General features: G+C 38.2%; 1 protein-coding gene across 1 annotated transcript; it reads left to right on the top strand.

The window, feature by feature from the left end:
- Positions 1-683: 683 nt before the first annotated feature.
- On the top strand, positions 684-19665 carry HMGCR (3-hydroxy-3-methylglutaryl-CoA reductase). Its single transcript, XM_065860954.2, has 20 exons — positions 684-813; positions 4271-4466; positions 4876-4987; positions 5515-5602; positions 5696-5780; positions 7367-7472; positions 7955-8061; positions 8483-8599; positions 9102-9253; positions 10137-10378; positions 10517-10689; positions 11156-11350; positions 11959-12117; positions 12252-12409; positions 13454-13559; positions 14513-14683; positions 16695-16835; positions 16946-17104; positions 17413-17567; positions 17713-19665. The coding sequence occupies exons 2-20, from the start codon at positions 4302-4304 to the stop codon at positions 17765-17767; spliced, it is 2646 nt and encodes an 881-aa protein (XP_065717026.1). The 5' UTR covers positions 684-813; positions 4271-4301; the 3' UTR covers positions 17768-19665.
- Positions 19666-21633: the final 1968 nt, after the last annotated feature.

Here is a 21633-nt window from a genome sequence, read left to right as displayed (position 1 = left end):
GAGGACGGATACACAGTGGTAAGTTATTAGGATATAATATCACACCAAGTGGTGAGCCACACCTGACTTGGAGGGCCCAAAGAGATAAGGAGCCTCCCGTGCTTCACGAGGAAAAAAAGAAGTATTTCTTCTTTGGCCAAAAGCCACAAATATAAATATATTGCCTTTTTCTTTTTTTTTTTTTTCCTGACTGTCACGGGCACCACTGCTTTCTGCATTTCTTCACGCCATGGTAAAGCACATCCAGGCACCAGGTCAGCAGCAGCGTGAGCCACGGCAGCACCACGACATTACGAACCTAGCAGGGTCGCCCTGCCTGCCCGCCCCCCTTGCCCGGAAGAACCCGGCACAGCCTGCCAACGCGAGGGCGGGCAGCGCGGGGCAGAGACCAAGGGGCAGAGACCCCGTAGCAGCCGGGGCGGCCGTGGGCGCCACTCTCGGCAGCGTGGGCGCGGCAGGCTTGTCGGTCGATCAGCATATGTAAATAAAGCGCATCCTGCCGCCCAATCAGGAAAGGCGGAGAGGGGAGCGCGGTAGCCCATTGGCGGGCAGCCCATGGCGAGATGGCGTGTTCCTCGCTCCTGATCGAGTCTCGAGCTATACGGCGTTCGCCGGGCGGTTGCCTCGGCGACGCAGCGAGTGACGTGCCCCGGGATGGGCGTGCCGGGCCCTCGCCATTGGCTGCGCGATCGGGCGATGGCGGCGGTTGGCGTGTCGTGCCCCAGGTGTCCTTGCTCGAAGAGGAGCGGCCGGCTCAGTCCGCAGCGCCGGGGGAAGGAGAGCGTCTGTCTGCAGCGGTGCGGGGCTGAGGCGGTGAGCGGGGGCCGGCAGGGCAGGGGAGGGCAAGAGAGGGCAAGAGGGCCGCAGGGCCGCGATTCGTTCAGGCGCCGTGCAGGCAGCCCGCCGTTGCGACACGGGTCCTCCGTGGCCGGGGAAGGGCTGCGGCTCCGGGCCCCGAGTGGCTTCTCGGGGATCGGCCGAATAACGGTGGCGCGAGGGAGGGCGCCGTGGTCATCGCTGCCCCTGTGGAGCGGCGGCGGTGGCCCCGCGTCCCGGCCTGCCTTACCTGCAGCCCTGGTTAGCGGGCAGGGGCGGCCAGAGACGCCGTGCCGGTGCGTTCCTGAGGCCGGAGGGCGTGGCCCCGCGGGGTGGGCCGCTGAAAGCCGTCCGTCGCGCCCATGGGCGCGCTGCTCTTGCGCGGGGCTCGCCGGATCCGCCCGGCAACGCGCGGGGCCTCCGCGGCTGCAGGGAAGAGCTCAGCCTTCCCCGTTGCGGCTTCCAGCGGGCTGTGGGGCGGCCCAGCCTGGGTCACTCTGGCGGGCTGCGCCCCCCGCATTTCGCACCGGGGTTTGAGGGCCTGTAGCGGTGGGCGTGCCTGAAGATGGTTTCAATTTTTGAAAACACAAAATGCTACCTGGCAGTTTGACAGGGTCAGTGTGGTGTCATGTGCTTTTCAGGTGAGCTCTGCACAGGTTTTCGCTCATGTGTTTGCCACTCGGTTCCTTTACAGTACTGTAGCTATTGCTGAGTCAGCCAGCAAGTGATGGAAACTTGCTTTGGTCTGATGCATGGTGTTATAGATGATGGCTCTGAGGTTAGTGAGAGCTGTGTAACAAACCTTAGGTATTGAAGTCACACAGTTACATGACACGTTAATGCTCTAAAGCATTACATACAACCAGTCTAGTTTGCTTTCTACACACTGGTTATGTTTTTGAATGGGTTGCAGATGTTTTTGTTTGTATTTTAATTCTCAGAATGGATTGTTTTACTTCATAGTCTCCTGGAAATTTTTGATTGAAAATGACGGCGTGCAGGAAAATGCATAGGATTTATAAAGCATCCCTTTTGAGCCACCATTTCGAAATTTAATAAAATATTAGTAATAAAATTCAGCTTTGTATTTAATGTTGTGTCTTGCTAATTTCAATGTAGAGATACAAATATTTTGAACAATTAGAAATGTGAGCTGATCACACACATTGAAATATTTTTTACAACACTGAGTAATGCAGAATCAGTGTATGAAATCTTCATCAATATTTTCTAGAAATGACAACTGCATAGCAAAAAACCTCCTGCACTTCAGGCAGGTTAAACAGATGTGAAGGCTTTAATCCTTTTAGACTAGGAGTTACTGCCACTCATTTAACCCCAAGATCAGCAGTGAGGCATCCTATATTTCATAGCAGCACCTAATTGTAAAACATTGTCTAATGATAAATAATATGGATTACTATTTTCACAATCAAATTAATGAATTTTTCCCTAATTATGTAAAGCCATTTTATACCTCTTAGTTTTGCTTAGAAATGTGAGAGATAATATCTGAAGAAAGATTTAAAAATCTTTCTAGCTCTACCGTTTTTAATTGCCTAGATAATAATTACAACTGTCAGAGTTCAGGAGTTGTATTACTAGTTTTAGGACTGGTAGAACGCTCTATAAAATACCCATGTAGTAAGTACTTGTTCTGATTTTCCTGAAACAGCATGGTATTCAAAAGTGTTCATATTTTCATAGGACCTTGCTATGCCTTTTCTGGTTTTCGTGTAGTGTCAAAAATCTTTGATGCTAAGATATTGCTCTGGCTACGTCTTATTTTAGTTTTCATAATTAGAAGATACCTTCCATTCTGATATGGAAAAACTATAGTACACTTTGGAGCAGTTTTGAAAAAACATACATTTACGAAACACTACGTAGATTACTTTAAACAGGGAAAGACAAAGGATATTTTCAACTTTAAAAGGAGTGTTTTGTTTTTAAAGGAAAAAAGCTTTATGTCAGGAAATGAAATAATTTGTTCATAAGGAAAGCAGTCCTCTCTGTTATATTTTCCCCATTTGTTTCCATAAGGCATGAAAATCCTGCCACACCTTCACTGTGGAAGGATAAAGAAAAACAGACTGATGCTGTTGGTGCTCATATGATTGAAATTGTCATTGGTAGGAAATCAAGATGATTCTGGTATCTTCAGGAACACTAAGCAGATAGATTTGCCCTATCTGTTATTTTCTCATTTGAATGGCGGCTTCATTTTTGATATCCAAGCAAAAGAAATAATACTAGAAAGACTGTATTCCCAGAAGCCTGATGGATGGGTTGTTACTTTTAAGGCAACGTGAAAGGACTTCTTTATCCACTTCGAGGTGGCAATGTATATAGCCTTCAATCCTTTATGGAAATCTTTACAGTGCTACTATTGTGCGTGTAAATACTGAATTATAGATTGTCTTGTTAGCCAGCTACTATTTAAGGGTCTTTTGAACCTGACAATATATAGTTTACATTCATGACAGAGTTTTATAAGCTGTTGATTTTGTGCAAGAAGAAAAGCAAAGTCCCAATACTAATGCATGTTATGACATTTTGTTTCTATGCTATAAAACATAAATAAACATCCTTGATGAACTTATCGAAAGGTACAACACAGAGAAAATAGACTAGGATGTGGGTTTTTTTTAACAGGATGATGTACAGAACATCCATGTTCTCATTTGTCTGAAAGAGGTGTGAGAGTTTCTGTGGAATGTTTGTTGTCTGTTGAAAGTAAAGGGGATGATGAAATGCATTAGTAGCCTGGGAATTAGTTATGGGTGCAAGAGAACTGCCACAGAATACTGTATGTGATAAGGACTTGTACTTGAGGTGAAGAAGGAACTGTTTTGAGTGTGATTAACTTGAACCACTGAAGAATATTGAGTTGAAAATAGAGAAGATGCAGTCAGAGGAAAGCAACATTGCAATTCCTGCCGTTGAAACTGAGCATTGCTGACAGTAGTAACTTATATAACATAAATTTATATAGTTTATATAACAGTTGGTAATTTATACAGTTAAAATAAAGTTAATCAGTATATTTGATAAGAAAAATAATACTTTTGATGGAAAAGTGAGTAGAAAGAAGTAAATTAATTTAGCAAGTGCTTACATTGGTGGTAAAAACAGGAAGTTGGAGTAAAAGTATCAAAATTTTGTGACAGGAAGATACCGAGAGATGTTCTGAGAGTGGCAGAGACTTCTTAGTAAGACCTTGAAGAAAAAAGGGAGACATATATTAAAAAAAATGTTGAGAAGGCAGGACAAGATCATATATTTCAGAAGATTAGAAAGAAATGTGTTTTACTTTGGAGGTTGAAGGGTGAAGATTAGTTTACTTACTCATCTATAACTTTTTTCTGAGGGATGACTTGCAGAAATTGATAGAGCTCTGTCTTTTTTCCCCTGAATCTCGTATTTGCTTATATGAAATATTCTTTTATTGCAGGTTGTCTAAGTATATAACAACAGTCTTGAAAATGTTGTCCAGACTCTTTCGAATGCATGGCCTTTTTGTAGCCTCTCATCCATGGGAAGTCATTGTGGGAACAGTGACCCTCACGATCTGTATGATGTCCATGAAGATGTTCACTGGGAATGATAAGATCTGTGGCTGGAATTATGAGTGCCCCAAACTGGAAGAAGTAAGGATTTAAATTAATGTTCTAGTACTTACTGTTAATCAGTAGATCCAGGGTTTTCTGTAGAATAATATCTGGTTATGACATATTAGGAGGAAAGGAATTGTGCAGAACGTTCTTTATTGCCTTCTTTTCCCATTGTGGATCTTAAAGCTCTATGCAAGCAGTGACATGCTACAAAAGGTTTTCATTATATCTAATGTTCATTTGCACAGTAGCTAGTGAACAAGGATTTTACATTAATATTGTCTGCAATATTTTAATTTTTTGAGTCAGACTAGCAGTAATTCTTATTTTATTCTGAAACTTCATTTTTAGTGCAGATTCACAATGTATTTTTTAGTTACTGAAACTGAACAACTAGTTACTACTTAATGTAAAAGCTAATCAAATTGTTTTGTATTTCAAACAGGATGTTCTGAGCAGTGACATCATCATCCTGACAATCACACGCTGTATAGCAATCCTTTATATATATTTCCAGTTTCAGAACCTAAGGCAGCTTGGGTCAAAATACATTTTAGGTACTGTGCCTGATTTTTGTATTTTCTGTATGCATTTCAGTTGTTTCTTTTTAATATAAATTGTTAATAAATATTAGAATTTTACTACTTACATACGGAACAGGGTTAATTTAATTATTTGTTAGACAGTAGAATAAATGTTTTGCGTAGATCAAAGTACAATTTTTTTAAGAGAGATTGTGTAAGATTATATAAACACTGGAAATATAATTATTGAAGTAACTGTTTATTGTGTGAAACACTTAAAAATATAGAGCTGTATAAGCCAGTTTGCTCTTTCACGGATAATGAATGAGATTTATGGCTTTTATTTCTTAAGAGTCTTACTTTGAAAGCAGTAAAAAATTTAGATTTAAATATCTGTATAAAAATGGCATCTACTTCATTTGGTATCTCAACTGCTGTTAATGTATTCTGAAAGGTGAGAATTTTGATTTGTTTGCTTCAGGATTGATCTAAAGGTATAGTTTTTCTCCTCCCAGTATATATAGAAGAAAAATTTCCAATTTTTTTTTTTTTTTTTTAAGGTATTGCTGGCCTCTTCACAATCTTCTCAAGTTTTGTTTTTAGTACAGTGGTAATTCACTTCTTGGATAAGGAACTGACAGGTTTAAAGTAAGTATTGGATTGTTATTCTGGATTTTCTGCTTCAATTTTTTTTTCTGTACAGTAAACCCTGAATTTTAACATGTATTTTCTTTTTTTCAGTGAAGCTTTACCATTCTTTCTGCTTCTGATTGATCTGTCAAGAGCAAGTGCATTAGCCAAATTTGCACTCAGTTCCAACTCACAGGTTAGAGGGGTTGAGGTTTTTTTTGTTTGATTGGGGGTTTTGTGTGTGTGTTTTATTTGGGGGAAGGAGGTTGTGTGTTTGTTTTTGTGGTTGTTGTTTTGTTTGGTGTTTGTTTCCTTTTTTTTTTTTTTGCAATGGAGTTTTTTAATTTAATGTCTGAAGATGAACATTATCCCACGGCAGGGGGGTTTGAACTAGATCATGTTAAGGTCCCTTCCAAGCCAAACCATTCTATGATTCTATGAGTAACATAGATGGAGAGACATATAGATGAATGCTGTATTGGTGATATATAAAAAAGGATCAGATTTTATCCATATTCTGTGTTTTCTTGTCTTCAATCCAGATCGGTGTGCAAGTAAAAAGACTGTAAAATTCATGTGCATAATCGTGGGAGCTTAGTTATTTGTATATATGACTGCTTCATAGGTTCAGAACTTTAAATGAGCAATGCTTATTGCTCTGTTAAGGAGGCTAGAGTTCCTAGACCAAAGTCTTACCTAGAACAGGTATTAATAGAAAAAAAGTTAATTTCTAGGGCTCAGGAACAGTATATAAAGAAACATCTAATGTTACAATGCCGATACTGGAAAAAGCATTTCTAGACAAAATCTTAGCAGAACAAACATAGCATATATGTAGACAGAAACATTCATGCTCTAATGCAATTAACACAGCACAGCAGGAGGGATTGACAGGACATCTTGCTTGTCACACATTGTAATGTTTTTTTCCTAATAGTCTAAGTTATGAAATAAATGTATTTAGTGAAATGAATTCATACCTACAAAATTCTGTACAAGGTAATTTGGTATACTAAATGTAACAAAATATTGTATATTTTCACATATTGTAAATTAAAGTATACTGCACAATCTCTATATATGCAATATTATAATAGGATGTTGTTTATTATATTATAGTAATTGCAAGTACAGAAATTTTTATTCATTTTCATGAAAATATTTCACAAATAGGTCTTCACTGCAGCTTTTCTCCCTCTCCTCCCAAAACCACCACCAACAAAAACCCAGCAGCAGACCTTCTAGAGTTTGCCACGGCTGGCTAATGGAGGAAATCCCTTTCCCCCCACCCTGCAAAAGTTTTAGTGTCTTTTATGTCCTCTTTTCTGCCAGCTGAGTCTAGAGAGTTTAATAATACAATAAAAAAATAATGAAAGTTAGGGTAGAGATATGTGGTTGAAAGAACTTCTGAAATGCCATGACAAAGTGGCATCTATTTTATATCTTAAAGTGTAGAAGTCCTGTTCTTCTGAATGTACTTTAACCAAAGTCTATGCCCACCAGTGTTGTAGAAACTTAGAATGGTGATGAGCCAAAGGTAAAGAAATTAACCAAAATTAAATAATCTTCTGTAAATAAAGGCTGTCAAAGTAAAATAACTTATAGGAAATAAAGCAATTATAGAATGCGTTCTCTTGTAAAAGTTCATTTTTAATGTATGTTTTGTAAGACCTTATCACCTTAATGCTACTCAATTTAATAATCACGTACCAATCATGTTATATATACTCCCTTAATTTGATTTTTGTCTTTTTGTTAACGTAAAGACATTTTTATTTTTAGGATGAAGTAAGAGAAAATATTTCACGTGGAATGGCAATTTTAGGCCCTACATTTACACTGGATGCGCTTGTGGAGTGTCTTGTGATCGGTGTTGGTACTATGTCAGGTCAGTGCTATGATCTTAAGAGTTAATCTTTCCAGTTAAAAAAGATTATTTGAAAGACACTGTGATATTGAGAGTTTCAAATAATAGGTGTTACCTATGAGAGTGGAGTGACTTAATCTATTTATTTAGCTTTTTTATTTACATAATGTCAGTGAATTGTTATTTGTTTAGATAAGTGAAGAATTTCAAGCTTTCAGTATGAAGCTTTAAAATCTTGGTGAACTGTAATTGTATTTATTCAGAATTAGACTTTAAAAGTTTTCTGTAAATACCATACCATACCATAAATACATACTGTGCTTAGAATAAGCAAATACACAATGACTAGAGCTTAATGTGCTTGTTTTTCATTAATCTAGCCAGTTCCTTCTATAATCTTCGGTGTCAGTGTAATGATTAGTTTCTTACTTCTGCAATGCTTCAAGTATACGGAAAGGACATTGCATATTCAAATGTTAAAAATGTCTTATTTTTCCGTGTAGGTGTACGACAGCTTGAAATTATGTGCTGCTTCGGCTGTATGTCTGTTCTTGCCAACTACTTCGTATTCATGACCTTCTTTCCAGCTTGCGTGTCCTTGGTATTAGAGGTAAGACCAACTTCAAGACACCAGGCATAGTATTCAGACCCCGTGCTTCTTGTAAGCTACACATTTCTTCATGAAGTTACACACCAGCACATTTGTCTTCCTTTCCAAGTGAGCAGAGGGCAGGCGCATGAAAGAGTGAACGGTGGCTCAGCTGATAACAGTAACATGTTAATGCTGCTGTAAATAAGTCACACTCAGTAGAATGAGTTCTGATATAAAGCAAAGTAAACAAGTACATTATTTAGTGTCCAGGGTTTTTCACTATTTAAAGTCTAATGTAGGCTAAACAGTAGACTGTAGGGTAACTGTTCTGATGGTAAATTCATAATGACCAAATAAAAATATAACGTTGAAGCTCACTTGTTGATTTTTCTAATATGTACTAAATAGGACCTATTTTTAAATTTTGTTACTTTTGCAGCTTTCAAGAGAGAGTCGTGAAGGGCGCCCTATATGGCAGCTTAGCCATTTTGCTCGTGTTCTGGAAGAAGAAGAAAATAAACCAAATCCTGTAACGCAGCGGGTCAAAATGATTATGGTTTGTGGCTCTATTTCATCTGTGGTTATGCAATCAGTAAGGTGTCCTGACACAGTGAATAAAGCTCTTGTTTTCTGTAGACTTGTATTCTTCATCCCCTTATTCTAGTTTATTTTAGTAATTTTTAATAATGTCCCCTGTGTATACACCTGAAGTCTTCCTGCATATGCCATTTCTGTGTCACTCATGGCTTTTTTTAATGTGTACCAGTTCCTTCCCTCTTACTCCTACAGTACCCCCAGCTTCTTTTTTTTTGTTACTTCAGCAAGAGGAAGGATGTGGTGGGACAGGTTCTAAGCGATGAGTTTTACGACAGGCCAAAAAGAATGTTGATGAAAGGTGTGGAAAATCAGCCTTTAGCTTTAGACTATTGAGGCACGAAAAACAAAAAGAAGCCCAAGAAAACAAACAAATAAAGAAAAATTTTAATCTTAGTAGGTCGGGTACCTACTTACTGTTGAAAAATTAATATTTGTTGTGTTGTTTTGTGTTTTTAATACAGTCCTTGGGTTTGGTTCTTGTCCATGCCCACAGTCGTTGGATAGCGGAACCAGCTGCTCAAAACAGTACTGCAGAAAATTCAGTGGGATTGGATGAGAATGCACCAAAGAGAATTGAACCTAATGTTTCATTGTGGCAGTTCTACCTTTCTCGGTAGGTGACTTTGCAGAAGAGAAATGTGTTTTCTTGGTCAGGCTGTATTCTCCAGTGCTGCCAAGCTATGATCTTAAGGTACGACACATGTAAACTTGCGGGTCTGACCAATGTAGGATTTCTTGGAAATAGAGATGACATTTCATAAGAAATATTTCAATATTATGCCATTTGTACAATCTCCTTGAAGTAATCAAGAACATGATCAGGAGTCAGCTGGCCTGTATCCATCAAAACAATACCTTTTCACACTAGCACTGCTACCTTTTAGAACACACTGGAAAATAAATTTCTGACTCTTCCAGAGTAATTATTTGTGCAGAACTTCTCACCATTCACATACAAGTGCAAAAAGTGCAAAAGCCATGCCACTATGGCTTTTCCTTCAACTCAACTGAAGTTAGCAGCACCTGTGTTTCATATTAATTCTGAAAACTCGAACTGTCTGGTTTAGGGTGTTTTTTTTTCCCCTCCTCTTAGCAGTTCAGCTTGCATTATAGTAGCCATTATTGGTAGAGGACGATAATCAATACTTTCTACTTCATTGTTGAGAGATAGGTGTTAAATCAATTTGATATACCTGCTAGATGGCAAATATTTTACAGTAATTTTTCTTACTGGGACAGCTTTTAGCTAAGATTTAGAAAATATTTCTTGACATCTGAAAATCCTGGTGTTGCTAATAACACCAAAACCCAATTTCTTTGCCCTAATCTAGCATACTTGAATGTCCTGATAGAAAATGTCTTTTGACTGGAATTTCTTTAACAGTATAAATTACAATGAAACTATTACCCTTTCTAAAGTAAAGGGATGTCAGAATGCTTTTATAAAAACCAAATTGTATATACTGTGTATTTACTTTTTGATTTTTCTGTTTTAGAATGGCCAGTATGGATATTGAACAAGTAATCACTCTTGGATTAGCCCTTCTCCTTGCTGTCAAATACATTTTCTTTGAGCAAGCAGAGACTGAATCCACACTGTCACTAAAGAATCCCATAACATCTCCAGTTATGGTTCAGAAGAAGGTGCCTGAGAATTGTTGCAGGAAGCAATCTGGACTTCTGAAGAACAATCAGAGACCTAATACAGCAGAAGCTTTAGTTCCCAAAGATGGAAATGGTAATTGTTAGCATGTTAAAGTCTGAACCTATTCCTGAACATTTGGAACAAGTAGTGAAATCTGTGTTGGTGTATCGTATGTGGAATCAAAACTTAATAATTTTGTAAACCACAATTGTTTTACTTGTCTTTATGCAGCTGAAGTCATAAAGCCTGTATTAGCAGAGTCATCAACCAAACCTGCCTTTGTAGTTGGCAGTTCCAACTCTGTGGAAAATTCTTCTATTCCTAATAGAAAGGAGGAGGAAATTGAGTTACCTAAAGAACCACGTTCTATTGAGGAATGTGTTTGTATACTTGGAAATGCAGAGGTATGGAAAAATAACAAAATTTTTTTTTTTTTAACCCTCTACTGCAAAATCTGATTTAAGAATGCTTACAGCTCATTTTTAAGATTTTTAATGGTCCTTTTGATTATAATGTCATCCTTCAGAAAATTATATGACTTTAATAATTTGAGGGGGCGGGGGTCATGACTAAAACAAAACGTTTTCATTAGTCACTTCCAGTCAGTCAGGGCAGGGGAGAGAGGGAAGCAGCTTTATCACTTATACCAAGTCATTGAAGCCTCATCATGTATACTTAGAAGTGGGTGTCTGAGTGAAGAATTTTTGATGACATCCTGGCCTACTGTAAAACCTGACATTGGGAGTTGGTTCCTTTAGATGTACTCTGATAGTGTCCAAGTAAAGTTGTTCCCTTTTTCATTTGAGAACATTTGAAAGGATTTTCACCAAGCGAATCTGTACTTTCTCTCCCCACCCTTTACATTTCCAGAAAGGAGCAAAATTCCTTACTGATGCTGAGGTTATCAGCTTAGTTAATGCTAAGCATATTCCTGCATACAAACTGGAAACCTTGATGGAAACTCAGGAGCGAGGTGTGTCCATTCGCAGACAGATGTTATCTAAGAAACTCCCTCAACCTTCATCTTTGCAATATCTTCCTTATAGGAATTATAATTACTCTTTGGTAAGTAAAAGGCAGACAAGGAAAACTCACTGTAAAACCATTTTCCAAATAAATGAAATACATGCTCGAAGTGATGTATATAAATTAACAATGAGCTTGGTCAAAACTGATGTAGAAGGAAAAAAAAGAAGGCAAACATAAGGCACTACCTTTTATTGATCTTGATGTTTCTAAGCCTAGAGAGGTGGGTAGGTTTTGTAGCTTACCCAAAAAATATTTCCTACTGAAATATGCAGCTGCCTTATCTCAGAAATGCAGAATGCTGCTAATACTGAGCCTGAGTTCAGCTGAATGATAATATAACCTTGAGCTCATGTTAAAATGGAAGTTTATTTAAAATTCATTTAACAGTATTAGGTTTTCTTTAATAGTGTTTAAGACTTGGTAGGATTCAATACATCTGCCAAATACTAGACTTGAACAGTATTAGCTGTTGATAGCGGTGGCTGTTAACTTTTTGAGGTGGGAATTGGTTGCTTTATGAGTTGAGTTGTCTTTTTTTTTTTTTTCTAAGATACCTAGTTGTAGTCACAGGCATAATATGTAACATGCTGTACCACACCACTGTAGTATAATCTTAATGACACCTTTTGTATTGTTTTTGTAAGGTTATGGGAGCTTGCTGTGAGAACGTGATTGGATATATGCCTATTCCCGTGGGTGTAGCAGGACCACTAGTTTTGGATAACAAAGAGTTTCAGGTGCCAATGGCAACAACAGAAGGATGTCTTGTAGCAAGCACAAACAGAGGATGTAGAGCAATATGTGTAAGTATTGTTTGACTAGCTTGAAAAACTTCCTATATTATAAAACATATTTGGGGTGATATAGGGCACATTTTTGTATTCTTAAAAACGCTTTCAGTAATCTTACTTTGTTTCTCTTCTGCTTTGATTTTTAGCTTGGTGGGGGAGCAAGCAGCCGCATCCTGGCAGATGGGATGACTCGAGGACCCGTTGTAAGGCTGCCCACTGCTTGCCAGGCTGCAGAAGTGAAAGTTTGGCTTGAAAGCCCTGAAGGCTTTAAAATAATGAAGGAAGCTTTTGACAGCACCAGTAGGTTAGTACAATGGCTATTCCAGCCTTATTTCCTGACGTAAGACTTGTATGGATGGTAGGAAGCTCCTAACGTTTTTTCTTGTGTACTGCATGCTTATTTTGGCTATCCCCTGTAGTGTGAATCTAAGAAAACAAAAGTCACTCTGGCTGCGTACCAAAGCTAGTAATAAACATGTTCCAATGATAAGTGGTAAACAACTGTATCTTGGCAACAAATACACTTGTATTGCAATACTTAATGCTTATTTATTTTGTCTAAGCTTTTGAAAATAAACATAAAAACTTACTTGGATTTTTAGTAGTTACTATGCAAAAAATAATTCAAAGTTTGAAATCTAGTCTTTCAGATGGTATTGTTTATAATAATATATAATTTGTGAGCTTGCGGAGAATATAGGATAAACTAATACCAGAACTGAAATGCTAAAAAATGTAAAACAGTATTATGAGTAAGTCTGCTTGAAGCCCTAGAGTGTTTTTCCAAGGCTTAGGACTACCTGCTTTCTTTAGGAAGATTTGGAGAGAGATATTTCCTTATCAGTTTTGGTTTTTTCCAATCTTACACATATGTCCTTGGATGACACTTGTATGTTGGCCAGAATCAACTCATGCTGCTGTTAAAATGCAGCATTTCCTGGTTTCTGTTTGACTTGTGGAGCTTGTGCTCTTGTTGAAGACAGTGTAGGTTTTGCCTTGCTGTAAAACTGACATGAGAATTTCCAAAGGCCTCATTTTCAGTTTATACTTGGTAGTCAGATGTTTCAAGGAATACAAATGAATTCAATTTTTATTTCATGACGCAGAGGGATAGAAAACATAAAAAAGCATTGGACACGTTCACAGTGAACATTTTAAAAGTATTTACTCATGAAGACTTATGTCCATAGTAGCTGAAGGTTTTTCCTTTGCTGAGGGAGGAGGAACACAGTGTAGTTAACTGTGCTGTCTGCAGTAATTTACTGTCACTTTGCCACTTAAAAGTAATTTAATATTTTCCCTCTTTTTTCCCATGAGGGTTGTTTGTAATAGTTACATTTTCTTGCAGGTTTGCCCGCCTACAAAAACTTCTCATCAGTTTGGCTGGTCGTAACCTTTATATCCGTTTTCAATCTGGAACAGGAGATGCAATGGGAATGAATATGATCTCAAAAGTAAGGACCAGTCCCCTGAAATCTTTTTAGTAAATGTGTTTTACTTTTAAAAATAAATACATTATAGCCTACCAAGGTGTGACTACCTGGCATGTGAAGACAGGAATATGAGACAGCACTGTTTGCAGTGCTATAAAATAATAAGTAATTTGTCAAATGTAAACAAGAACAGGATGAGAATGGTGAAAGAGAAAAATAACTTTGTATTTTTTTTTAATTATCATTATTAAAATATTCTTCATAATATGGAAGTTAAGCTGGTTGCCCTATTGTTTTGGACCAAGTATTTAATCCAGCAGTAATTAATCTTTTACTGTGTTTATCACTTCCTTGTAAATAAAGGTTTAGTAATCTGGTGAATGGCAGCAGAGGGGTGTTCTCTAGTTCTCTTTGGTTTGGTTTTAACACAAACTTGTGGAAGAACCAGATACATGACCCACAGATTCAGGGGGATGCCTTGTGCTGTTTGAGATGAATAATGATTGCCTATTCTATATAAAATTTAAGCCTATCAGAACCATTACATAAATGAGTCTTGTCATAGACAGATACTAAATATCGCATACCTTTTGTCTGATTTTTCTAAGGTAGAGAAACTCTTTCCACCAAATCCAAAATTAATTCATTTAATGCCTGTAGTGTTTCACTCACTTCATGTTGTATCTTCAGTATGGTAAGCATATTCCCATTCACCTAGAATGCATCCAGAGAGTCCATATTTACTGGCAAAAAACAGTTCTTCCCCAGAGAATTACTAAAGTGGTTAGAAAAAAGATACTGATAATCAGTTGGTGGGATTTTTTTCCTGTTTTGGATTCCTTCCTGAAATGATGTTCTTTTCTTCAGCTTAACTGATTACCTGATTAATGTAATCTTGCTGTTTCACTGTCCTTGAGTAGCTTGGTTTGCAACCATAATGATATACTGCCTTCTACCTGTTTCTCTTCTAACAGGGAACTGAAAAGGCACTGGCAAGGTTGAATGAAGAGTTTCCTGATCTCCAGGTTATAGCTATTAGTGGTAACTATTGTACAGACAAAAAACCTGCTGCTATAAACTGGATAGAAGGAAGAGGGAAGTCTGTTGTTTGTGAAGCAGTCATTCCAGCCAAGGTTGTTAGAGAAGTAAGTATTTGCTTTCTTTTACTATTTTATAAAAATGCGTACATTTTACGGAACTGATACCTATCTTTATTTTTAACTGTAAGTTGCTTCCCATGTAAGGATGATTCCTGCAGATATTTTCAGATACTGCTCTAGGATAAGACATTTTTCCTGCAGCAGTAGATACTTTTTGCTTTCATTGTCTCTTCTGACGTATCATGCATATATTTAATGATGCATATCTAGTTGAAGGCATTAGGACTTTCACTTTTTACCTTTGAAAAAGTATGCCACAATTTAAAAGATTTTTACACATGGAGTTTTGCCTGTCATTAAACACAGACATTTTGATGATTTCACTCATTTGTTGTCTCTTGCACAAACCTGGCATTCTTTTCAAAGTTATATAACCCCTACTACAATGAAAACGCATAATCAGGTACTTCACTTAATTCCAAAGCTGCCTTAGCATCTTGCATGATGAAGGTTAACCTTTATAACCTCTGCCAGTCCTAGCCCCTGGCACACTTCTCCAGCATCGTAAGAGCTATTTTAGATTGTCTTCCACCTGAAGACTCTGGTGTATGTGTCAGACCAGATCTGTTGCCTTTTACCTGGTGCCAGCACTAGCCATGAGAGACAATATACAGGGAGGAGTTTACCACACCGTACTCAGCATAGCCTTCCATCAACTTGTTCAAGATGGTCTGAATTGGTCCTTTTGCATTTGACGGATTTGTTTGTTTTGCCCCAGTAACTTGTCCAGTTCCTTTTGTGAAACTTAATAATCTCTTAGCACTAGTATTCCAGGCAGAATTCCACAGTGCAGCTACACCTTATGTGACAGCTGCCTTCTTCTTGTTGATTTTATTTGATGATGCCCTAGTTTTGTACTGGAAGGCATAATAAAGACTTTTATCTTCACTCCTAAAGATTTTATAGCTCTAAGACAGCCCTTCCACCTTCCCAGCAATTCTCATTTTCAGACTGGAAAGTACAAGTTTCTCTATGAGGAATAAATAAAAAGACTACTTTAGCAAAGGTCTTTGAACATTCTTATCTCTAGTTCTTATTCAGTTCTAAAATTCTGGGTACAGAGTTGGACACATAATCAAAGTGTGTGTGCAGCCTGGATTTATACATCGACATAATTTTTGTCTTTTTGGTTTGCTTCCTAGTAGCTTGATTTTTCGAAGTGTTTGCATTTTTACAGCTGATTCAGTGGCAATATCTGTTATAGCCCTAAGGTTTCATTGCAGAGTAGTAATGGGTAGACAATCTTTTGGTAACAGGCATGAATAGTTTTTAAGTAAATCTGGGATGTTTTTCCCCAAACACATACATCACTACATTTGCCTACAATGAGCTCTAATACATAAAGTTTAAAATTTGTGTCAGTGTTGGAGATTTTGTGCAGATCTCTGTCATCAGTTGCTATTCCTGCTGCACTGGAATATCTTAAATGATGCTCACAGCACTATCTTCTTTTATTCTCTTTGATCATTATTATACCAAATTCAGTATAAATCTCTTACCTGAAGGTTTCAAAATACAGTCAGTATAAGTTTGACACTTAATTTGATATTACTGTGCAAAATGTGTATTTACCAAAGTAGCACAGTGGTTTGTATTTGAACTCTTTAGTTTAACTTCATATCCTTATGCAGAGCAAAACTGAGGACATTTTAGTGTCTGGAGCAATTTGAGAGGACTCTTGCTATCATGTCAAGGTGAACTAATGTGGCATTTCTGCCATGTTGATTTTGTTTTATGCTGAAGATAAATGAGAATGTGAAAAAAAAGGATGTAGCTGGTGAGCTTTTCTTAGAGGCCTCTGTGAGTCCACATGCCTTGCACTGTTTTTTCCATTGTTACTTGGACAATGCAGCCTGCATTTGAAAGGGCTCCTGTGGAACAAAAATGGAAGTAGGCATATGGAAGGAAACAATGGGTGAGGGCTTATTAATCATAAATAGAGTATTTGTTCTCCTGCCTAAGGAACAGTAGTATAAAGGTGTATTGCTTTGTCTAGGTATTGAAGACAACTACCGAAGATCTAGTTGAAGTCAATATAAACAAAAACTTGGTGGGTTCTGCGATGGCTGGGAGCATAGGTGGCTACAATGCACATGCAGCAAACATTGTGACAGCTATCTACATTGCCTGTGGCCAGGTAGGTTTGTATTGCACCTGTTCAGGTTTTCTTTAGTTCAGTAGTTCTTAACCAAACACTAAGTTGAGTGCTTTGGTTTTGTGTTTTTTTTTCTCCTCCCTGATCTAAAGGATGCTGCGCAGAACGTGGGCAGCTCTAATTGCATCACTTTGATGGAGCGAACTGGTTCCACTAATGAAGACCTGTACATCAGCTGCACAATGCCTTCTATAGAAATAGGGACTGTTGGAGGAGGCACCAACTTGCTCCCACAGCAGGCCTGTCTGCAGGTATAAATCAGAAAGTTTAAAGCAACTTGGCTTCTTAAATCAAAGCTTGCTTTCATGTTGTGTGTATTGTGTCTGAGTAATGCTGTGAGAAGGGAGTCTCCTGAAACGTGGTGGGTTTGACATGTACATTTAAGAATTGTCTAAAAGATTGTTTTCATGTATCTAGTTTCTAAAGCTTAAGATGTTTAATATTAAAGAGACTTAAAGCGAGTCAGCTGGACATAATTCTGAAATACTTACTTTAATACTAGATTTACCATAAATCTACCTAGATTTCATAGCATAGTATTGCATATTTTTCTCTCCAGATGTTAGGGGTTCAGGGTGCAAGCCAAGATAACCCTGGTGAAAATGCCCGACAGCTTGCTAGAATTGTTTGCGCTACAGTGATGGCAGGGGAGTTATCATTAATGGCAGCTCTTGCAGCTGGGCATCTAGTCAGAAGCCACATGATCCACAACAGGTAAGAAATGGAAGAATTCTTATCTTTCTCTGCTGTTTTGCCCTTCTGCCAACTACTCAAGATTCACTAATAATTATATGAATAATTGCAACTTATAATTGCAACTTTAAACAATCTAATGTCGTTATCTTACTGGATTTATTAGGTCGAAAGTAAATCTACAAGATCTTCAAGGAACCTGCACCAAGAAAGCAGCTTGAATACTGAAACGGCTTTGAAATGAAGCATTGTTCTAGCAACTGAACAGGTGCACGGGGATGAAAAAATAAAAATCTGTGAAGTTTAGAATGAAAATCACCTTCAACTCAGTGATATCTGTCTAAGATAAAATTGAGAGATCAAGGGACTTGTATGAGACTACTTACGCCTTTGACCTTCTTCAGTGGTTAGAGATGACTTCATGAAAGAAGTCCTCTCAGATGTCTTGAACATGGCTTTGGAATTCTTGCTCTTACATATAATTTTCCAAAGGATCGGTCTTATGTTTTTACAGGTTGAGATTATTTTGAGTAGTAAACTTCTGGTAACTACCAAGCTGAAAAGTGACATAATGTACTTTGTACATTTATAAAAAATACGTATTGTTGGTCTAAACTTGGCTTGAATGCACTGGTCCTTGCCATCTTTATTTTCCAGTTAGACACGCATTTTTAAAAGTGATTGCAAGCCCAATCACTTTCTATGAACTCCCAATTTTAATTTGGTTCACATGCAAAACTTAGGTCTTAGGCTATAACACAATTTTACTGAATCATGTTAGTTTTATAGACACCTCTGCCTATACTTGATCTGCTGCTGCTTCAGCTAAGCAGCATTCAATGTTTTAATTCCACAAATTAGGTTATTCCTTTACAGAAAACCTGTGACCTGTAAAGTTCTGAACTGTTAAATATAATCTGTGCTGAAGTAGGAAAAAACAGTGTTTTCAACTGTTTTGTTAATTTGTTGAAGTAGAAAAAGTAGATTTTTAAATTGGTAGCTCCAAAAATGGTTATGTGTCAGACAGGTTAGTAATTTAACGAAATGCAGTTTCCCAAATGTTTTTTTATTTGAGTGCATTCAAACAGGAGTCAAGATCAGATGTTTACACTTCTTTTAAAATATGTATCTTAAGGTACAGTGTGTTTGCGTATTCCTAATTATTCTTTTATTCTCTTAAGTGATACCTATTCTCCAGGAATAGGTGTGTATCCACTGCTTAAGCTAAGATAAAATGAAGTCGGAAAATCACACTGTTCTTCAACATGAGCTTTTTTTTTTCTTTTAGTGTTTTAATTCCTTTTAAACTTTCTTTTTGAGGGCAGGAATATTTATTTTAAGAAGAAATTTTATCCTTTTTTCAATGAAAAGTACTAGTTAAGGGAATTAAGTGAAATTACATGTTATTGCAATGAGCAGTTTTTGTATTCAAATACTGTACTTGGACCAGTGAAGCAGTCTCAGGTGTTCTTAATGTAATACAGAAAATCCAGATGTATTCTGGTTCGACTCATTTTTGGGGATATTGCTAAGTGCATCACCTTGCCTAGTTAATCACAGGAGGAAAAATGTTAATATGTTTGATGATGGGATGGGTTTGGTTTGGTTTGGGATTTTGTTTGCTTTGGGTGGGGATGGGAATCAGTGGATTGATTGGACTGGGTTTCTGACAGGAACGTAGTGGCATTCTTAAAGGGGTGACTAGCAGAGGTGCTCTTCTAATGTGCAAATTTGATATAAATCATGATGCGTTGTTTTGTAGTATATCAGCACATTAATATAATTGTAATGCGCTCATAAAGCTAATGTGCAAGCATGAAGACATACTACATGCTAGATATGTCATGAAAGCATGTAAATATGAATGTTTATCTTCGTGCAGTATTGTTGCTAATAGCTACCATTTTATTTAAGGAAAGTTGGAACTACTTTGTTTCTGTGTTCATTCAGTGATCCTATTTAAAGTAACACTGTTCTGGCAACAAATGGTTCAGTGTTTATTTTGGTTGATTTAACTGACATTCTGTCTTGCAGAATTAACATTTTGTATTATTACTAAATTGTGTACATTTTGGTACAGAACTACTTTTTCAGTTTCAGTAAAACAATGGAAAATGTACTGGCTGAATTCTCATATTTTAAGCTGACTTCATTACTTAGTGACATACTTTAGCAGACAACATAAGAGGGTTAAGGAAAATATGGCTGGCATACAGTGCTAAACATAGTGGGGCTGTGACATGAGAACTCAATCTTGTTTCCAGAAGCCTGTGCTCATTTATCCTCCTTGAAGCTGAATTACACAGTCTGCGCCACTGGGAGAACAAATGCCCTGCAGCATTAGTGACACCTGCTGGGGCCTATTTGGGCATTTCTCCTGTTTTTCAGAAAACTGCTCAATTATCCTTGTGTTTTTTCAAGTGTCCACCAAAACCAAAGTTTCAAAGATGCTTTTAAATCTGTTTACTTGCTACCTGAATTGTGAACACTGCTTTCACCAAGTAAACGTAATTTTATCAAAATACACAGTACTGTTTCTTGTGAGACAAGCTAAGCAGGAAGAGTAAAAGAGTCCATCAGTACCACATAAAGAATTATTTGAAGAGATACCATGGTGCATGTTAACAGCAAAGGGGTTAAGCTTTTAGTCAGCACCCCACTATAGCTCCTGGAAACTTATAAAATATTTTCCCTTCTCCTGTGCTTTTCCTCACCTGCAGTCCAGCTCCCATGTTTGGTCTTGGAAATGTCCATCGGTCTATAATCAGACACACAATGCAGTCTGCATTTTTTCCCAGTCTCCTCAGAACTACAAGTTTTATACCAGAAGCAAAGGTCACCATTTCATGTGTGTTAGAACCCTGAGGGAAGCAAAGGGCTCTTGTTTCCCTGCACACACACACTGAAAATGTTGCATAGCAAGATTGCTTCAGTACAAGAAACAGTCTTGCAGTGTTTTGAGTCCTTGGCAAACCAGCTGTAATGTAAATGGCATATACCACTACAACCGGTATAGGTTTCCAAACATTTTAACACTGTAGAAAAAAATTGTAAAAACAGTGTGTATGACTCTGGTAACCAGTTTTCTTCTCTCTTTACCTAGATTAGCGCCTTTCTTCTCTGTGTTCTGAACCTGCTTTGCCCCTCTACACACCAATCCCCTTCCTGCAGTCTGACGTGAGAGTTTCTGAAGCTCTGCAGCTGTCGCTGATTACACAGATACATTATCATCTCTATCTCTTTTGGGATATAGCTCACCATTTTTGAGGTTCTGTCCCCCTCCCTCTCTGGCTTTGTTTAGGGAAAGTTTACACTGCACAATGACACCTGTTGAAACAGGGCGATGATAGTTTGGGCTTCAGGTGGTGTCCTTGTTGCAGCAGCAGTATCTGCCACAATCCACACCAGCCAAATAAAGACTCACAGAAGGTTTTGAGTTGGAAGGCACCTTCAAAGATCACGTAGTCCAAGTCTGCCCCCCATGGGCAGGGTCATCTACTACACCAGGTTGCTGAAAGCCGCATCCAATCTGACTTGAACGCTTCCAGGGATGGAGCTTCCACAGCTTTTCTGGGCAGCCTGTGCCAGTGCCTCACACCCTCAGGAGAAATAAATTCTTCCTTACCTATTTTATTCTTCTGGAGAATAGTTGTACAAAGCCAGTCCATTTTCACAAGCTAGAACACCAGCATGAAATAACCATGCCATAAAAATTATGCCAATGGCCAGTCTCCTGGGATCCCTGGGTGAAACACCGGACTTAGGCAAGTCCATCAAGCTCAGAGCAAGACTAATCATGCAGGGCTGTGGCTTCTGGCCCTCCACTGGGTACCACAACATGGTTTGCCAAATTGCTTCCCACTTCCCCGTAATGAACTGCTGGTCTCTAGGAAGGCGATTCTACAGCACGTGTCTGCCACAGTCTGTGACACCATCAATCCACGCTCTCAGAAAGTGGTCTCCAAAGGAGGCAGTCACCCTGCTGACAGAGCGCTGTGCAAAGTTGCCCTGAAAATCTTGCTTCACCCTCAAAAAAGTGGGCAATGTTGCACCCCTCTTTTGCCCAGCGCTGATCACTCCCTCAGTT

This window comes from Patagioenas fasciata, chromosome Z (assembly GCF_037038585.1).
Source record: "Patagioenas fasciata isolate bPatFas1 chromosome Z, bPatFas1.hap1, whole genome shotgun sequence".
Lineage (NCBI taxonomy): Eukaryota > Metazoa > Chordata > Aves > Columbiformes > Columbidae > Patagioenas > Patagioenas fasciata.
Note: the sequence above shows the minus strand (reverse complement) of the source record. Positions and strands in the feature narration are given on the sequence as shown.

What these genes read in the sequence shown, in the direction of transcription:
- HMGCR (XM_065860954.2), top strand. Translation starts at nt 4,302, where the DNA reads ATGTTGTCCAGACTCTTTCGAATGCATGGCCTTTTTGTAGCCTCTCAT. An exon ending in TGGCAGTTCTACCTTTCTCG is followed by an intron (nt 9,254 to 10,136) that starts GTAGGTGACTTT and finishes TTTCTGTTTTAG; the next exon opens with AATGGCCAGTATGGATATTG. An exon ending in GGAATTATAATTACTCTTTG is followed by an intron (nt 11,351 to 11,958) that starts GTAAGTAAAAGG and finishes TGTTTTTGTAAG; the next exon opens with GTTATGGGAGCTTGCTGTGA.